The sequence below is a fragment of the Leptosomus discolor genome, chromosome 1 (genome assembly GCF_034619465.1).
Source record: "Leptosomus discolor isolate bLepDis1 chromosome 1, bLepDis1.hap2, whole genome shotgun sequence".
Lineage (NCBI taxonomy): Eukaryota > Metazoa > Chordata > Aves > Leptosomiformes > Leptosomidae > Leptosomus > Leptosomus discolor.
The window spans coordinates 30,664,664-30,680,509 of NC_141391.1; the positions used below are offsets into that span (position 1 = coordinate 30,664,664).

General features: G+C 41.2%; 1 protein-coding gene across 1 annotated transcript in view; it reads left to right on the forward strand.

Moving 5' to 3' along the window:
• Positions 1-2,600: 2,600 nt before the first annotated feature.
• Positions 2,601-15,846, forward strand: part of CAB39L (calcium binding protein 39 like) — a 36,468-nt gene continuing 23,222 nt past the window's right edge. Inside the window, exons 1-2 of the mRNA XM_086481939.1 lie at positions 2,601-2,702; positions 14,331-14,495. Of these exons, the coding sequence (XP_086338065.1) occupies positions 2,601-2,702; positions 14,331-14,495 (267 nt within the window). The remainder of the gene's footprint in view (positions 2,703-14,330; positions 14,496-15,846) is intronic.

Below are 15,846 nucleotides of genomic sequence, written 5' to 3' on the forward strand. Positions count from 1 at the left end.
CCTTGCTACCCTCTTATCGGTGATTTTGCTGTTGCGATTAGGACACTGGTAGGGGATGAAGTGAAGAGAACTGGTGTTTTATCACTGAGCAGTGCTGTGGTGACTTGGTGGTGAGACTGGATCTATACAGTAGAAAAGTGCTAGCCCGGTTGTTGGAATTCTGTGGCAAAATTAGCGATTATTTAAATTCAAACACCATACTCCAGACAGCTATGTAAGTTACTTTTAGGGAGGAAAATGTGTTTATAATTTATGGTCAACATTTCAGTTAGAAATGTGGACTTTTTTTTTAAAAAAAAAATCTCAGAACCTCTAGCTCATCTCTCCCCCATTGCTTTTCTTTGTGTGGAGACCTCTAACATGCCTGTTAAGCTCTGGCTCTCAGACTCTGTCTCTCTTGCATCTTCACATCCTCATGCTGTATCTTCATGGATAATAAAAACATGCAGAAGCAGGTCTTTCTCAAAGTGTGTTGTGGATTATTAATTTAATTGCAGCACATGCAGGATTACGGGCTGCTTGCTACTTCCTAGCAGCATTTAAACAAAGTTATTGTGTAATACTGGCATCCCAATCTGTCCCATTTTATGCTTGTATGTAGCTGAACGTGCCAAAATGAGTTAGTCATTAGTATATCCAGTCTTCAGTCTTGCGCGTTGCCAGGTTGAGGTTCGACTCAGCTCTGTTGCTGGTCAGATGGTGATGCCAAAGCTTGCGGTTGTGAGCTCCATGGGAGCAGAGAATCCGCAGTTGAGAGCTCAGCCAAGGAGTGAAGGTTACGTAGCCAAAACTGCAGAAATAAAAATGAGTTTGAACTGAACCGTGAGGAGCTTGAAAATGGAAATCTGAAAGAGGTGAGCTTTCAGATGTTGAACATGAAAATATTCCTGTAAAACTGATGTAGCAACAAATGAGAAGTTATATACAAATTCAGCTACGCCAGACACTATAAAGGAACTTTTGGTTTAAATAAGATAGCTAAAAATATTTTCCTGCATATCATAGAAACTGCTCTCGTAAAGATAATCTGCAAAAATATTGTGAGATATTTTTAATAAGGTGTTAGGACAGAGTCTAGATTTATTTGTTTAAAAAAGTATTTCTCTATGATTTGGATTTTGTACTTGGCTGGTTTATAGGTTGCTATTTATATTTGTAATAGAATGTATATCTGATCTGGGTATTAATTCCATAGCATATTTGGGGATTAGTGACACATGGATGTATGGCACAAATGGGGTCATACTTCCTGATGGACTCTGTGGCATGTCAGTAGTAATGACGAAGCATGAGAGGAGTGATTTCTTTGGGACCACAGGGAAAATGTCACTTCATTCTGTTTTCTTCTTTATACTGTGTGTATTGTGCTTGTTTAATTCTCTCCTTTAAAAACTCTTGTATAAAGCATAAGCTTTTCTAGTTGACAAAAGTTGAAGAAGAGTAAGGAGATTGAAGTGATTTGTGTATATATGTTTTCACAACTAATCTTGCACATGTGTGTGGAAGGATGGTGATAGTTTTGTCTTTTGTTGTGGAAAGAGGTGAAAGTTTGAGATTTTGTTTGTTTGTTTGTTTGTTTGTTTGTTTTATTTTACTACTTCTTTGTTATTGTACAAACTGCAATGCAGTCCAGGTGCTGGGCTCTCCCTGGAAAGTGGTGCTGCCTTAATGAGAGCATGTTTCCATCTGTAGTTTGTCCATTGACTTCAGTAGGTCTTTGTGTCAGATCCTCTGAAACCCATGGGAATTCACAACTTAATGCTATGTAGGATCAGAAACTAAGTTACTTGGCTTCTTTCATGTATAAATACAGCAATGTGGTATTTGCCTTTCTAACAATACAGAGGAAGAATGTTTTAAATTAAACAAACAAAACCATTTTTGTTAAAATGCTCAGTCTTATATTTAAATGTCATGAAAACATTTGTACTTGGGCCTGATCTTCTGTTCCTTATTTAATTCAGGCAGTGTTTTACACAAGTGAGATCTGACTCACAGATTCTTGAAATCTGTCAGACTTAGGGGATAGCTTAAACTGCTTCCTCTCGAGAAGCTTTAGGCTGAAAAAGAAAAGCAGCTGAAAAAGGAGTGATCTCAGAGAAGCTGGGACTTTATCTTGCGATGCTCTAAACAAAGGACACTTTTGGTATGCTGGCGTCTACAGTTAGTTATCTGCATCGCAATGAAAAAAGTGAAGTTTGGCCGAAACCCCTATCAGAAATCTAGTCGAGCCTGCCAGACATGCAGTGTCCAAAAAATGTTGGACATTGGTATTGACTCACTGGAGCGCTGACTTGTAGGTCAGGGGCTTTAAGAAGCATCCAGCTCCTGAGCAGGTGCTGAGTATTTGCTTTCCACGTGCTAATGGTGGCTTGTGAATCCTGGATGAACTTGCAATAACTGTGTGTGAGAGCTTTTACTGCTCTACTGAGTAGCTGAAGCAAGATACAGTGCCTGAGGCATAACCTTTTCTTGTTCGTCATGTCTTTGTGTGTTTTTATTGCATTTTCGTATAAACCTTAAAAGCTGGTTTTGTTTCTTGTTTGATTTAAGGCTGTCCTCTTCTATCCTGAAGGAAGAAACCCAGGTGAAGAAAAACCATGCCTTTGTTTAGTAAATCGCACAAAAATCCTGCTGAGATTGTGAAAATTCTGAAAGAAAACATGGCCATATTGGAAAAACAAGAAAAAAAGACAGACAAGGTATGAGGTAATGTTGTAGAAGACCCATAAGGGTTTTATACTGGGAAAACAGGAGAATAAAGGGAATAAAATTGTGTTCGCTCATTGCCCTGGTTCTGCAAGCGCTTCCACAAGTAAGTAGCTTTGTGTTTGAATGGTTCTGTTGAAATCAGGGGGCTTTTGCACAAGTACAACAGATCTGGGGGTCAAACAGTAAACATTGAGATCCAGGAGCCTCAGCCAAAATGAAGGGTGATCTCCTACTACTCCAGATAGTAATGCATCTAACAAAACAGCTTGGAAGGCTGTTTGAAAACTATGATACTGTTAATTGTTTTAGCAGGATAACAAATGAGACTGTCAAGTAATGTGTAGGTACCCACAGAGCTAAACTTACTTCTGATGAACATGCTCCCAATTAGGATTTTGTGCTCACATAAAATCAAATACTGTAATTTTTTTTTTTTGCATCTGAGACTCTGGGCCTCTATATTGTTACTGTAGTAGAAGTATATGTTTTTAAGTAACAACAAACTACTTTTAGGTTAAAACTGAATGTTGGTGGAAACAGAAATAGCTGGTAAGTGATGTTACCACAGTTTTTGTGCAGCTGATGTTGGTGTGTACATGTTGTGCTTCCCCCACCCTGTGCAGAAGTCTGTATTAGGAACCCAACCCAAAAGGTAAGCACCGAGCCCTTCTTGCCTTTAGTGAAACCCTCTTGAAAGTTTTTGGTTCGAAGCAAGCAGCTCAGAGTGTGTTAATTATGTAAGTTCAGTCACACGGATTTCAGGGAGGCCTCTGGTATTTGGTGTCTCATGCTGAAATACCTTCAGTTAACTGAAAAGCACTGAGAGAATTTGACTCTGAACTAAAACTTAAAATAAGTAACTAAATAAATGAACAGTCTTCCCTCCCCTGCTGAATTCATCCTTCAGAGCCTGATTAAAGACGACATTCAAAGCAGAAGCTCTAGACTTGGGTTTCTTTGGATTTGTTTTGCAGCATGCCTCCTCTGGGTTGTGGTTTTGAGGATTTTTGGCTTTGAACTGGTTTGTTTATTTGGGTGCCAGTTACAAAGGAGGAGAAATTCAGACTTCTTAGAAAATTGAGAACTCAATGTAAATTTTTCATAAAAGTCAGAACAGCTGGTGTGTGTTTTCCTTACAAAGCAGAAGATATAGGAGCATTCCCCTGGTGTATTAGGATGGAAACAGCTTGTGAATTTAATGACGATGCTTATTTTGCAGGAGGAGGTTGGTTTTCAGTATTTTCTCCGTACTTTATTGCTATGTAGTAGAGGCTGTTCCTGGGGTGAATGTGGGTGATCAGGAGGGAGAGGGGACAAGGCAGTGACTTCAGCAGCAAGGCAAAAAGTTAAGAAAGCAGACTTTTTTTTGGACAGTATTTACACATACATTTTATGTGGCTTGTTGACTCAGGGCTTTGTGCTGTGATGTAGAGGAAGCACACAGGGACCTTCTCCCTTCAGAAGGGAAGATGTGAGACTCCTCAGTAATGCTACCTTTCATCTAAAGTGTTTCACTGAGCTGTCCTGAAATAAATGCCTATTAAAGAAAATAGCTGGATTCATTCTCTTGAGTTTAGAGAAGTAAGGAAGGAATGAGGAATAAGTATAAGGAATAAGTAAGTATAAGGAATATCTTGAATATAAGGAATAGCAAAAAAACCCCAAAACACAGTGCTGTACTCTGTGCTTTTCAAAACATTTACCTCCAATTTGATTTCCAAAGGGAGATGAAATGTGTCAGACTTTCACAAAAGAGCCCAGAGGTCTGGCTTCTGCAAGAGCCACAGACCCTGGATATCCCAGAGCTGGTTTTGGACCCTGTGGGCCTATGAACACAGAAGTTTGGGAATCAGGGTCTCCAATTTTTTGGATTTCTGGCTCTGTGTCATCTACCGTGTGAACTGGGAAGGTGCCGTTTTGCCTCACCATAAAACCAAGGTTCCCAGGACCTCTGGGGTATGACTCCACAGCATCCCTGATTTTGCTTGCGTGTGGAGTAGCTTCCAACTAGGACTTGCCTCAGATGCTTAAGCAAGAAGATTTATCCTGTGACAATTGAGCTGTAATTGTAGCACAGCCAGTGTGGTATGTGGGCTGAGACAGCTAAAAGCTGCTAATACAGCCAGAATTGGCAGAGAAGTGTGGCAAAGCCTACATTAACTTCAGGGCTTGTAGAGAACCTCCTCGTTTCCTTTCCCAGTTGAGAAACTGTAAGTACGAGGTGAAGATTCCCTGGGCAGCTTTGGGGGCGTGAGGTTGGACAGGGAGAGGCTTGACGCTTCTAATACAACTTTGTGCGACTTTCAGCAGGAACCATCTGTGCCTCCGAGGGGCTGTTTTTAGATCATGCAGAAATGATCATTCCTACCAAGCTGTGCGGTACACAGGTAGAGGGAGCTTTACAGCAGATCGGTTAAGGCTGAGTAATGGGAAGAGGGGGGAGGACACAACTTGATAGACAGGATGCAGAGAAGCCACTTGTAAGTATAAAGGCAATTCTACATCTTTTCGGAGACTCATTCCGATGTACGCACATAATATACAGAGGTTTGCAGTCTTCCTTAGTGATGCTTTTTGTTAGTCATAGAATAGGGCCCATTCAGACTTTGACTGAACTCTGCTGACTGCGCTAGCATCTGTCGTCTTAGATAAGGATTGAATTTGAATTTTTGTTAAGTAACATCCCTTTTAAAGAAGGTATTGCAGCACTGGCAAAACTAATGTAATAATTGGGAGATTAAGTAGGGTAAGACAGCTGGAAAAGTGGACTAAAGCCTTCTTTATCAACCATCCTCTTTTATCCAACATCTGAAATAAATAAGGTGTTCTTGTGGCTTGTACAATTGCTGACATCCTGTTCGGGCTTTGATGCAACGAAGAACAACTAATTACATTTTATTACAGAATTTTATAAATGCCATAAAAAGTTAATCTTGGTCACGTGGAACCAAACTGTGCTTGGATTTAATAAGAAATGCCCGTTCTGTAATTATCTAGAAAAGCAGGGAAGTATTTAAATACCTAGGAAATTAACTCTTCAGAGCTTAGACTCTCCTGCTTTTTTTCTGGCATGAACTCCCTGTAGCATTCGGAGGATGCACATAAATAGGAAGCAAGAGAGGAGAAACCCTGGTATCAAGTGGACAGATCTGTTGAACCTGAGTAAGAACAGACAGCATGTGACACGCTGGTCATACTGCTTCATTTATTTCTGATATGCCACCATGCCTTTTGTTGATGGATGTTGTAAAAGAATGTCAATAGAAAAGATGCCTGACCCACCTCACAAAAAAAGAGGGGTGACATCCCAACTTCTCTCAGTCCTGTGTTCAGCTGCTGAGTCTGGTCAGCACAAAGCAGTGCAGGTGGCATCCAGTATGTCACTGAAGGATGTCCTTGAACATATCACACTCTCGATGCTAACCAAACACCTTCGGGTGCGGCACCCGTGACTCAGTGCCATCTGTGGTGCCTACAGGTTTGGTAACATTCTCTGAACCCGCCCTGCAGCAAAAGCCTTCAAAATGTCACAGGCTTTTAATTTAGTACAGCAAACGGATCTGGGGTTGGCTGAAACTTGGCTTAATCTTTGCACTTGGCTTAGATGGCCTGAAAGATCTGCAGTTTCTGGTGTAGCTAGTCCAAGACTTGAGTTTGTTGTGAAAGATGAACCCAAGTGACTTAAGGCTGGTTTAGGGCACCATGCTGAGTGTTTTCCTGGCAAGCAGAACCGCAGGCTGCAGCGCCCTTAGTCAGTGTTCAGAAACATCGTGAAGCTAGATGTGAAACAACCTGAAGTGTCTAGGTTCTTCCCCTTTCACTTAAGTATATCGAACTAGACTGCTTGTTCAGGTAGGTCACTAATCTGTCCTCTCTTTCATCTCCGTGTACTGTGACAAATTTGGTACTGTTCAGAAGTGTCAGGAGAGCAGCATTTTATTAAGGCTACAGTTAAAAGACTTTAAGATTTCCAGAACAAATATTTGTATCAATAAATCCTGCTTTTTTTACATAGCAACAATGAAGCCATTATCAGCTCTTGTTCACATTGCTCGTTCCTGGACTGATAAAGCGGCTGGGGACCGGTGTGTGAGATGAGGTGCGTGCGGAGGACATGATGTGCATTTGCGTGGAAGAGCGGTTGCATGACTACTGTGAACGCAAATGTGATTCCGCAGCTGCCAAAGTCAGTTGCAAAATTGCCTTCGATTTCATTGCTGCACACTGAAAACAAGGGAATGAGATAAGAAGGGCTTGGCACCCCTTCGTTCTAGCTCTGCGTGTCCTGGGGTTTTGTGAAGTGTTTCATGTTTCAGTTTCCCTGTTCTGCTGAGGCCTGTTACTTCTCTAGAGATGGGAGAAACTGCAGATACTATCAGGTGCTGGTGCCAAGAGTTTAAAACCTGCCTCTTCTGGTTGCCTTTTTTTTTTTTTTTTAAATGTATTTATTTTTAAGGACCTTAGAACCTTTAGTTTCCCACTGCAGGATTAGCATTGGGAAAGGAATTTATGTCCAGGTGGGGCAAACCTGTCTCTTCCATTTAATCATATGTCCTTTTAAAAGGCGTTTCCCCCGTTATGCCTGCTTGGCCAAATTGTCTTTGCCAGCTTCCTTGAGTGCTAGGCCATAATATATGCTAAATGTCAGAGTTCATGCCTCCTGATCCAAAATTTGTTCCTATATATCTTTATGAAGTTGTACCAAGAATAAGTCAGTGGGGATGATCCTGAAGCTCCATAGATGTTGGATTCAGATTTTGCTAATGGCTCTTCTTGGGAGGCTTTACAGTTGCATGTAGAGAGAGCTGTGTTGGCACTATTTTTTTAGGAGAAAAATCAGTTTGAATCACACAGTGAGAATATTTTGAAAAAAGATAAAGCCAAAACAAGGAGCTTTATGCTTTTGTTGCAATGTATAGCGTGGAGTACTGGCAGTTCACTGAATCACACATTGGAGTATATTAACATCATGCTGCCAGGCATCTGTGTGTTACTGTCTGCTACTGTGCAAGAAAGCAACAGTTTAGAAAGAGCCTTTTGCCCTGGAAATATGCTACCCAAACAAGCTGTACGATCCTATTCACCGTATTCTTATGAACAACTGAGGCTTTCCCAATTGCTGTGCAGATGCCAGATGTCAGGCACCCTGTATTTTTCTTATGTATATTTGGTATCTGAGTTTGGAAAGGTGGAAAAAATTAATGCAATCTGTTTTTTCTTCACTGTTATGTGAATAGTTAGTCATAAATGTTATATTAAGTCCCTGGATGAATAATAGTAAGAGTAAGCCCTTCTGACCTCTAACATATGTACGTGTGAAATCCCTAAGCTGTTGGTGAAAGAGGTGAAATAGAGACAACCCACTGACAAACCCAAGCTTTGAGATGTTGCAGTTCACAGAATCACAGAATGGGTTGGAAGGGACCTCTGGAGATCATCTAGTCCAACCCCCCTGCTAAAGCAGGTTCACCTACAGCAGGTCGCACCGGATCGTGTCCAGGTGGGTTTTGAGTATCTCCAGGGAAGGAGACTCCACAACCTCCCTGGGCAGCCTGTTCCAGCGCTCTGCCACTCTCAAAGTAAAGAAGATTTTCCTCATGTTGAGTTACTAGTCTGTTGCCCTTTGTCCTGTCACTGGGCACTACTGAAAAGACCCTGGCCCTATCCTTCTGACACCTGCCCTTTAGATATTTATAAGCATTGATAAGGTCCCCTCTCAAGTTCTCTCTTCTCCAGGCTAAAGAGCCCCGGGTCTCTCAGCCATTCCTCATAAGAGAGATGCTACAGTTGCCTGGTCGTCTTTGTAGCCCTCCGCTGGACTCTCTCCAGTAGCTCCCTGTCTCTCTTGCACTGGGGCCCCAGAACTGGACACACTACTCCAGATGTGGCCTCACCAGGGCAGAGTAGAGGGGAAGGAGAACCTCCCTCGACCTGCTGATTACACTCTTCTTAATGCACCCCAGGATACCATTGGCCTTCTTGGCCACATGGGCACATTGCTGGCTCATGGTCAACTTGCTGTCCACCAGAACTCCTGGGTCCTTCTCTGCAGAGCTGCTCTTCAGCAGATCTACACCCAACCTGTACTGATGCATGGGGTTATTCCTCCCCAGGTGCAGGACCCTACACTTGCCCTTATTGAACCTCATTTGGTTCCTCTCCACCCAGCTCTCCAGCCTGTCCAGGTCTTGCTGGATGGCAGCACAGGCCTCTGGCATGTCAGCCACTCCTCACAGCTTTGTGTCATCAGCAAATTTGCTGAGGGTGCACGCTGTCAGTTCATCCAGGTCATTGATGAATATGTTGAACAAGACCGGACCAGTACTGACCCCTGGGGAACACCACTGGTTACACGCCTCTAGCTGGACTCTGTGCCGCTGATCACAACCCTCTGAGCTCTGTCCTTCAGCCAGTTCTCAATCCACCTCACTGCCCACTCATCTATCGCACATTTCCTATGGTTACCTATGAGGATGAGATGGGAGACAGTGTCAAAAGCTTTGCTGAAGTCAAGTCAGGTGTAGGAGCTCAGACTGTTGATTATTCAAGGCCTGATGTTTTTCCTCTTACGGTTTTTGTAGTCTTCCTTGGAGAGAGCTAAAAAGATACAATGGATCTATATTGCATAACAGGAGATCCATCTTCCTCTCTTTGACAAGCATAATAGGTCTGGATCACGAACGCTTAACATGGCAATTGTAAGATAAATGTGAAATTGCCCTAAGTAGCTAAGGAGAGGGGAAGGGCAATGTTAGTAAGTAGAGGTAATTTTTATTAAGCCAGTTGCAATAGCTAGAAATTTAAGTTGCTGAAGTTGGGGACTCTTGGTAAAGTATTTCTGTGGTGTGCTATGAGGTTTTTAAAAAACTACCTGTATGAAGTTTTGATTTCTGCAGCAGATCTGCTTTTTTTATTTTGCTGTATCACGCATAAGCAGTGTTGCAGATAAAACAGCTTAGCCTTTGAGTATGGAAAGTCCCAACTCATGTAATTATGGAAATAAAAATTCAGCTTTCTGCATGAACAACAGATAAGATCTTTGTTTTAGCCTTCCATGCTATTCTTTAAAATCTCTCTTGAAGATTTTAGAAGAACAGACAAAATTTAAGACTTGGAGGATTTCTTTGTAATCCCGTAATGAAAAAAACAAGAAACTCCTTATTGAAATGTCTTTTATGATTGTGGGATATAGAGAAAAAGTTAACTGTTTTGCAGCATTCCATAATAATGCTAAATTACTGCCCAAAGAACATTGTCATGCACTTTGGCCCTCCTGTAGATATCAGTCTGAAAAAAATAGATGAAACTCAGAAATTGTCGTCTAGACCTGGCAAACCAAGTGAAGAACACAATATTAGCACTGTTGGAAGGTAGGTCAACACTGGAGTACGGAAATATTTGAATATAGGCATAGTAGCATTACTCATTCTGTAATAAAGACTGGATGTTTGCAACAAAATCAGCTGGTCTTCACATGTGTGTTAAGCTGCAGAGAGGAGAGTCTTGAGGTCTTTCAGGGAAGATTTTTTTTTCGTATAGAATTTCATGGAATAATTTCTTCATAACCTCCTTTGTGTTATGATCCCATTTAGTCAACAATGACAGGAGTTTGATCTATGAGGAAAACAAGCTTGAGAGAAGTATCTTCAACTCACAAATTATCCGACTTTTGTGGTTGAAGCTGTTGGTAGGTTTGGAAAGATGCATTAATGCTGATGAAAAAACAACTTTATAAGCAGGGGAAATTGAACACATTTGTAATTTAACTTAGAGAAGTTACACAGGCTTATCTATGTTGCCAGTTTTCCAGCTCCAAGGCTACTGTACATCATCTAGTCCGGTAGGGTTAGCAGAGTAATCCAAGGACTGTTAGATTCCAACATTTACACAAAATGTTGTATTTCAAAATGGACCCAGAAACCTCTTGTGGGTTGCTGGTCACTATAAACTATGCTCTGCGGATAAAGAGTTGTTTCTTATGAGAAATAACTTTTGTCCTGTGTTGGGTGACAGTAGAGAAGAAATGGCCGTCATTGAAAAATCTGCCTTCATTACACAGGTGGGTACAGGTTGTGCTCTCCTTCACTCCACTTACATACCTATTGCAAATCAACCTTGTAACTCATTTGGGACCTACCCATGTACCCACCCTGAATCTTAGTGTTCTGTTGTGGAATTGGATCCTCCCAAGTTTGTGTGTTGTGAACTGAGATGCCTGTACACTAGAAACCTGCAAGTTGCTTTAGGAGATCAAGATCCTGACATCTGTGCAGTGACAGCAAAGCAAACACTGAATTAATGTGCGTGCTGGGAATCAGTTTGCATTTCATCTTGTGCTTTGTTGTCCCTGTCTGCAATTTTAACTGTCCAAAGTTCAGCATATCCCATTTTTGATATCTGCATGTAATATATATATAAGCTGTTCTGTTTAGGATTCTGTGTTTGTTTTTCTCCTCTCCCCCTTTTTTCCCCTCTGTTCACACCATCTTCTCTAAACATAATGGCATAAATTCCATCATGATGTAAAGGACTCGCACCTAGAGGGTAAAAGGAAAATCTGCTGGAAATGAGATTGTGCTTAGCTGCAAGAACAAGGCAAATGGCTTAAAGTGCTTAGATATTTCATGACACCTTTTCTTTTGCTCTATAACTTCTGCTGAAGTGACAGTTGCAGCACTTTGCTATTGTTGCTGTTGCCACTGATGGAAAATAAACAGTAGTATGGAGGTCATAATAGACCTTGGAGTTTCTAGCAAATCTCTTTTTTTTGTCACTGAAATTCTCTTTGTGGCATTGTTGGGAGGAAGGATGTCTTGCTGAGCTCTTTGTTGGTTTTTGCAAATTTTCCTGAAGAGGGTCAGGACCAGTCTAGCTTCTTACAACAAGCTGTTCTGCAGCTACGTTTCTGTCATCTCGTATTTTCCATGTATTTGAGTGAATGTATTTGCTTTGTTGTTTGTTTTGGACAGGTCTTGGGTCTTTCTTTTTTTCTTTTTTCTTTTTTTTTTTTTTTTCCCCTGAGTCTTGAGCAAGTTTCCATCCCAGAAACAGTGCTTATGTACTTAGGGTATTATTCTAAAAATGCTGTAAGATTAAGTGGAAATGTCAAAGTGGAGGCTAGAAGTGGCTGTTAATTTAGGAATCTGTGTTGAGGATTATGGTTTTCCTCTAGATAGATTATGAGGGATAGGTACCAAAGAGCAGTCCTTAGATTTGTCCGGGAATAGCTTTTGGTGACGGGCTGAATGTCAGACTATCCAGAGGATATGAAGGGGGAAGAAGTTAAACACAAAATGTAAATTGCATGTCGAAAAGCTGAGAAGATGAGTGGATGGGATGGCAGATGGTTAGAGAAATGCGGTTGTGGTGCCCAGTTGTGCCCATCAACACTGGGGTGTTCCTAGTTTTGTTTTCTCCTGCAGCGCTTTACTTTTCGGCCTTCTTTCTGAGAATTAAACCTAAAGCTGAGTCTTGCAGACATTTTTCTGCATATCAGAAAGGACTACTTACCCTTGAAAGGAAAGGTATTATTTTTTTAACCACAGAATGCCAGAGATATTCACACCCTGCCCAGCAGAATGGGTGAAAAGCCAAAAATGTATGGGTTTTTCCTTTGATATGAAAATATTTGTGCAGCTCTTATAAAGATTTAGAGCTTTAGTTTCCAAGATAGCACCCCTGTTGTTAATCCCATCTGTACTCTGTGGGATATCTGTAGTGACATACCACTAACATTTGAGGTAAAAATAGGCTCTTTTCCTGAGCGACGGTAAAGAACAAGACTTCTGCTGTGGTTAAAGTTATCACATAGTCATATTCATTTACATGCCACTCATACTGACCTATCTCAACTAGCAGAAAACTGAGAGTAGGTACGAACAGATTGGGGGAGAATGTTTCTTTATGCTGTGCAAAATAAATGCTTGAATCTCTCAGGTAGATGCAGTGTGAAAGCGGCTTTTTATTGGGTTTTTATGTGTGTTTTGGGTTTTTTTTTTAGGATTTCTAGTCTTTTTCTAGGATTTTTATTCACTAATGTGAATAAAATCGGTGACTTAAATCATTACTAAAGTGCTGGAGGATCAGCAGCCATTGAGAGATGCCTCTCCAGAGCACTCTGGGGATATTTTATGCAGATTGATGGGGTGGTATTTGAAAGCATGACATTTTTCCTTTCAGTTTTGTGGGTGATGTATTGAAATTATTGATCTGGCTTTGAACTTCCATTAATGTCCAGTTAGCTTTTACAAATGACTATTGGGTTTTCTGTCTGTGTCTTGATTTATTTTTTTTTCCCTGCTAAGCTAAGAAAACACTCATTTCAAATAAATATTTTGCAATGTAGATGTGAAATGCTGTCCTGTCTTCAGTGTCTTTAACCATCTTGCCTGGCACTTTGCTGTCATTTTCAGCTTTGCTTTCAAACCTGTCCCATACTTCCTTCCCACTCCCTGCCAAAAAATCCAACCAGCCCTGCTGCGGGTCATGCATGTATTAAATATACCCCAACTCAGAAAATGCCCTTGCCCCCATAGCCCCATGGCTAGAGCAGGCGGGATTTAAAGCACACACACACACACACGTGAACAAATAACATCTTTGCTCCACGGAGTCTTTTATTTATACAAAGTGGAGCAAGCCTGGGAGGAGAGTGTGAGCCAGTGCTGCTGCGCTGTGCCAGTGGTCATTTCCCTTGGGAAGTGGGATGTTATCATTCACATGTGATTTAAACCTGCTGACTGCCACGAACACGAAGCTGTTACCTGTTTATATGCTTTTCTCTTTCATTTTCCTGTTGTGAGCTTTCTGAACAAGACATTTTGTAAGGTAATTCCTGATTTGTCCTCTACATTATGTATCTGAAACATCACACAGAATTACTGTACACTAGGTGTGAGCAAAAGATGACTTATTTTAGCTTGCTTGATGACAGCTGTGGAGCTTTATTAAAGCAAATTGTTTAATTTAATTAATTTCCCAACCTGAGGCTGAAGTGCCTATGTGCTTAGTAGGCAAATCCCTTGTGGAAGATGCTGGCTCAAACCACACGTGATGAGAAATAGGTGGTGGCAATGCAAAGCTGGCAGGGCTGCAAGGATTTATTTGGGTTACCAGCAGAGGAGCCGGGACAGTCCATCAGCAAGCAGTTGATGGGGAAGCAGCGCAGCGGGAGGAGCTGGCCGGTTCGGTACCTCCATCTGGCACCTCTCGCCCCACACGTGTTGATGGAACCCAGTGCGGAGGATGGGGGGAGCGATGGTGAAAGTGCTGCTGCTTCTGTGGGGCAGTGCCTGCCTCCAAACCCATAAAAGATATTGCTGATGCCAGTCGGTAGTTGCACTACTGCCCCTATTTTATGCCCGTGGTCTGTAAGTAATGGCATGCCGTGTTTAAATTGAATATATCTGTGTGCTTCTGTAGGACCTGACGGATCCAGTGTGGGTGTTCCAGCCTCAATGATTACATAAAATTATTAAACCCACTTTACAATAAATAACAATCATCATAGGTACAGTCAGAAGCTTTTATTTTGAACTGCTTGTCTTTCAAAATAAAACACTTTTTTTTCTTTTCTGTTTTTTTTTTTTTACACAAAACCCTTATCTGCTGGTGAACAGGCATCGGAGGAAGTGTCAAAATCTCTGCAAGCAATGAAGGAAATTCTGTGTGGGACCACAGACAAGGAACCACCTACAGAAATTGTGGCTCAGCTGGCGCAAGAGCTATACAACAGTGGCCTTCTAGTGACGCTTATTGCCAACCTGCAGCTGATAGATTTTGAGGTAGGTCAGCATCCGTAAACCTTTTCATCTCCTTGGTCTCAATGTTGTCAGTGAGTAGAGCTGTATGTTTCTCAAGTGTAAATAATTTCATTGCATTCTAAAATGTTTTTCCCATGCTGAAGAAAGGTGCTGCTGTAGATTGGTCAGTGTCCTGATAGACGTGCTTATATCCTGGAATTAAATGCAATGTATCTGATTTTTTTTCTTTTTTCATTAAAACAAAAACAGTAACAAAGTATTGCTGTGATTATCCAAACAATATAGAAAATGATGCTGAGAATACTGTCTGTGATGGACCTTGTAAGCTGCAGTGATGAACCTCTTACTTTGGGATAGTGCAACTAGAGCCAACCACCGTCTCTGAAGAGTGTGTCCGATTTAGAATGGGTCCAGGGACATGAAATAAAAATAATTGGAAGCATGGGAAAATCTCATGTGAAAAGGACTGAAAAAAGTTAGGATGGTTTCAATGAGAGGAAGGGAGTTGGAAAAGGTGTTAAAAACTGACAGCAGATTGCAAGGTAAATTGGGTTGTCCCCACTTAATTCTTTGGATTAAAAAAAAAAAAGGAATATAATGGGGTTTTGCTAGCAGAAAGATTAATATGAATATATATGTATATATATAAAATTTATTTTTTTATATATATATATATATAATTATATATTCCATGGAACTCCTTGCCAATTTTGTTGTAAGAGCCAACAACTTAGTAGACCACTACTAAGTCAGCTGAACTTACTTATAAATAGTAAGAAGAGTTATGGTAGAAAAGATTTCAGTAATTCAAAATAAATATAAAACTTTTTAATTGACCTTTAACTGGTAGGGACTAGGAAGAAACTTCGTCACTGGCAGGCCATTATAGTATTCCTGTGGTCTATGGTCAGCCAAGCTGGTGGCCCCCAGGGACTGCTGCTATGCATCCTGTGATTTCTATGGCTCCCGGGCGCTGGTGGATCGTCACAAGCATCTCCAGCAGTGAGAAATCCCCAGCTCCCAGGAACCAAACCTCCACCGCTGAGGTCTGAAGCAGGAGCGATACCCAACGTACAGAGCAGGGTGGACACTGGATTTAAAAATCATTTCCCCAGAGAGATCATCACCTTTTGTGGGAGTTACTTTCTTGTGGAAATTTTCTCCCCTTATTGAAGTTATTTGTCGTTACTTTACTTTTCTTTTGATTTTGTAAATGAATGAAAGGGAGAAACGATTGGAGATTTATGTTTTCTTTTTCCCCCTCTTCCCCCCACCCCAGTAAAGCCAGGATTCAAGGGACTGATTTATTTATTTTGTATTAATTTTTGAAAATGCTGTTAGTGGAGTTCTCTCGCTCTTGCTCAGGTCTTAA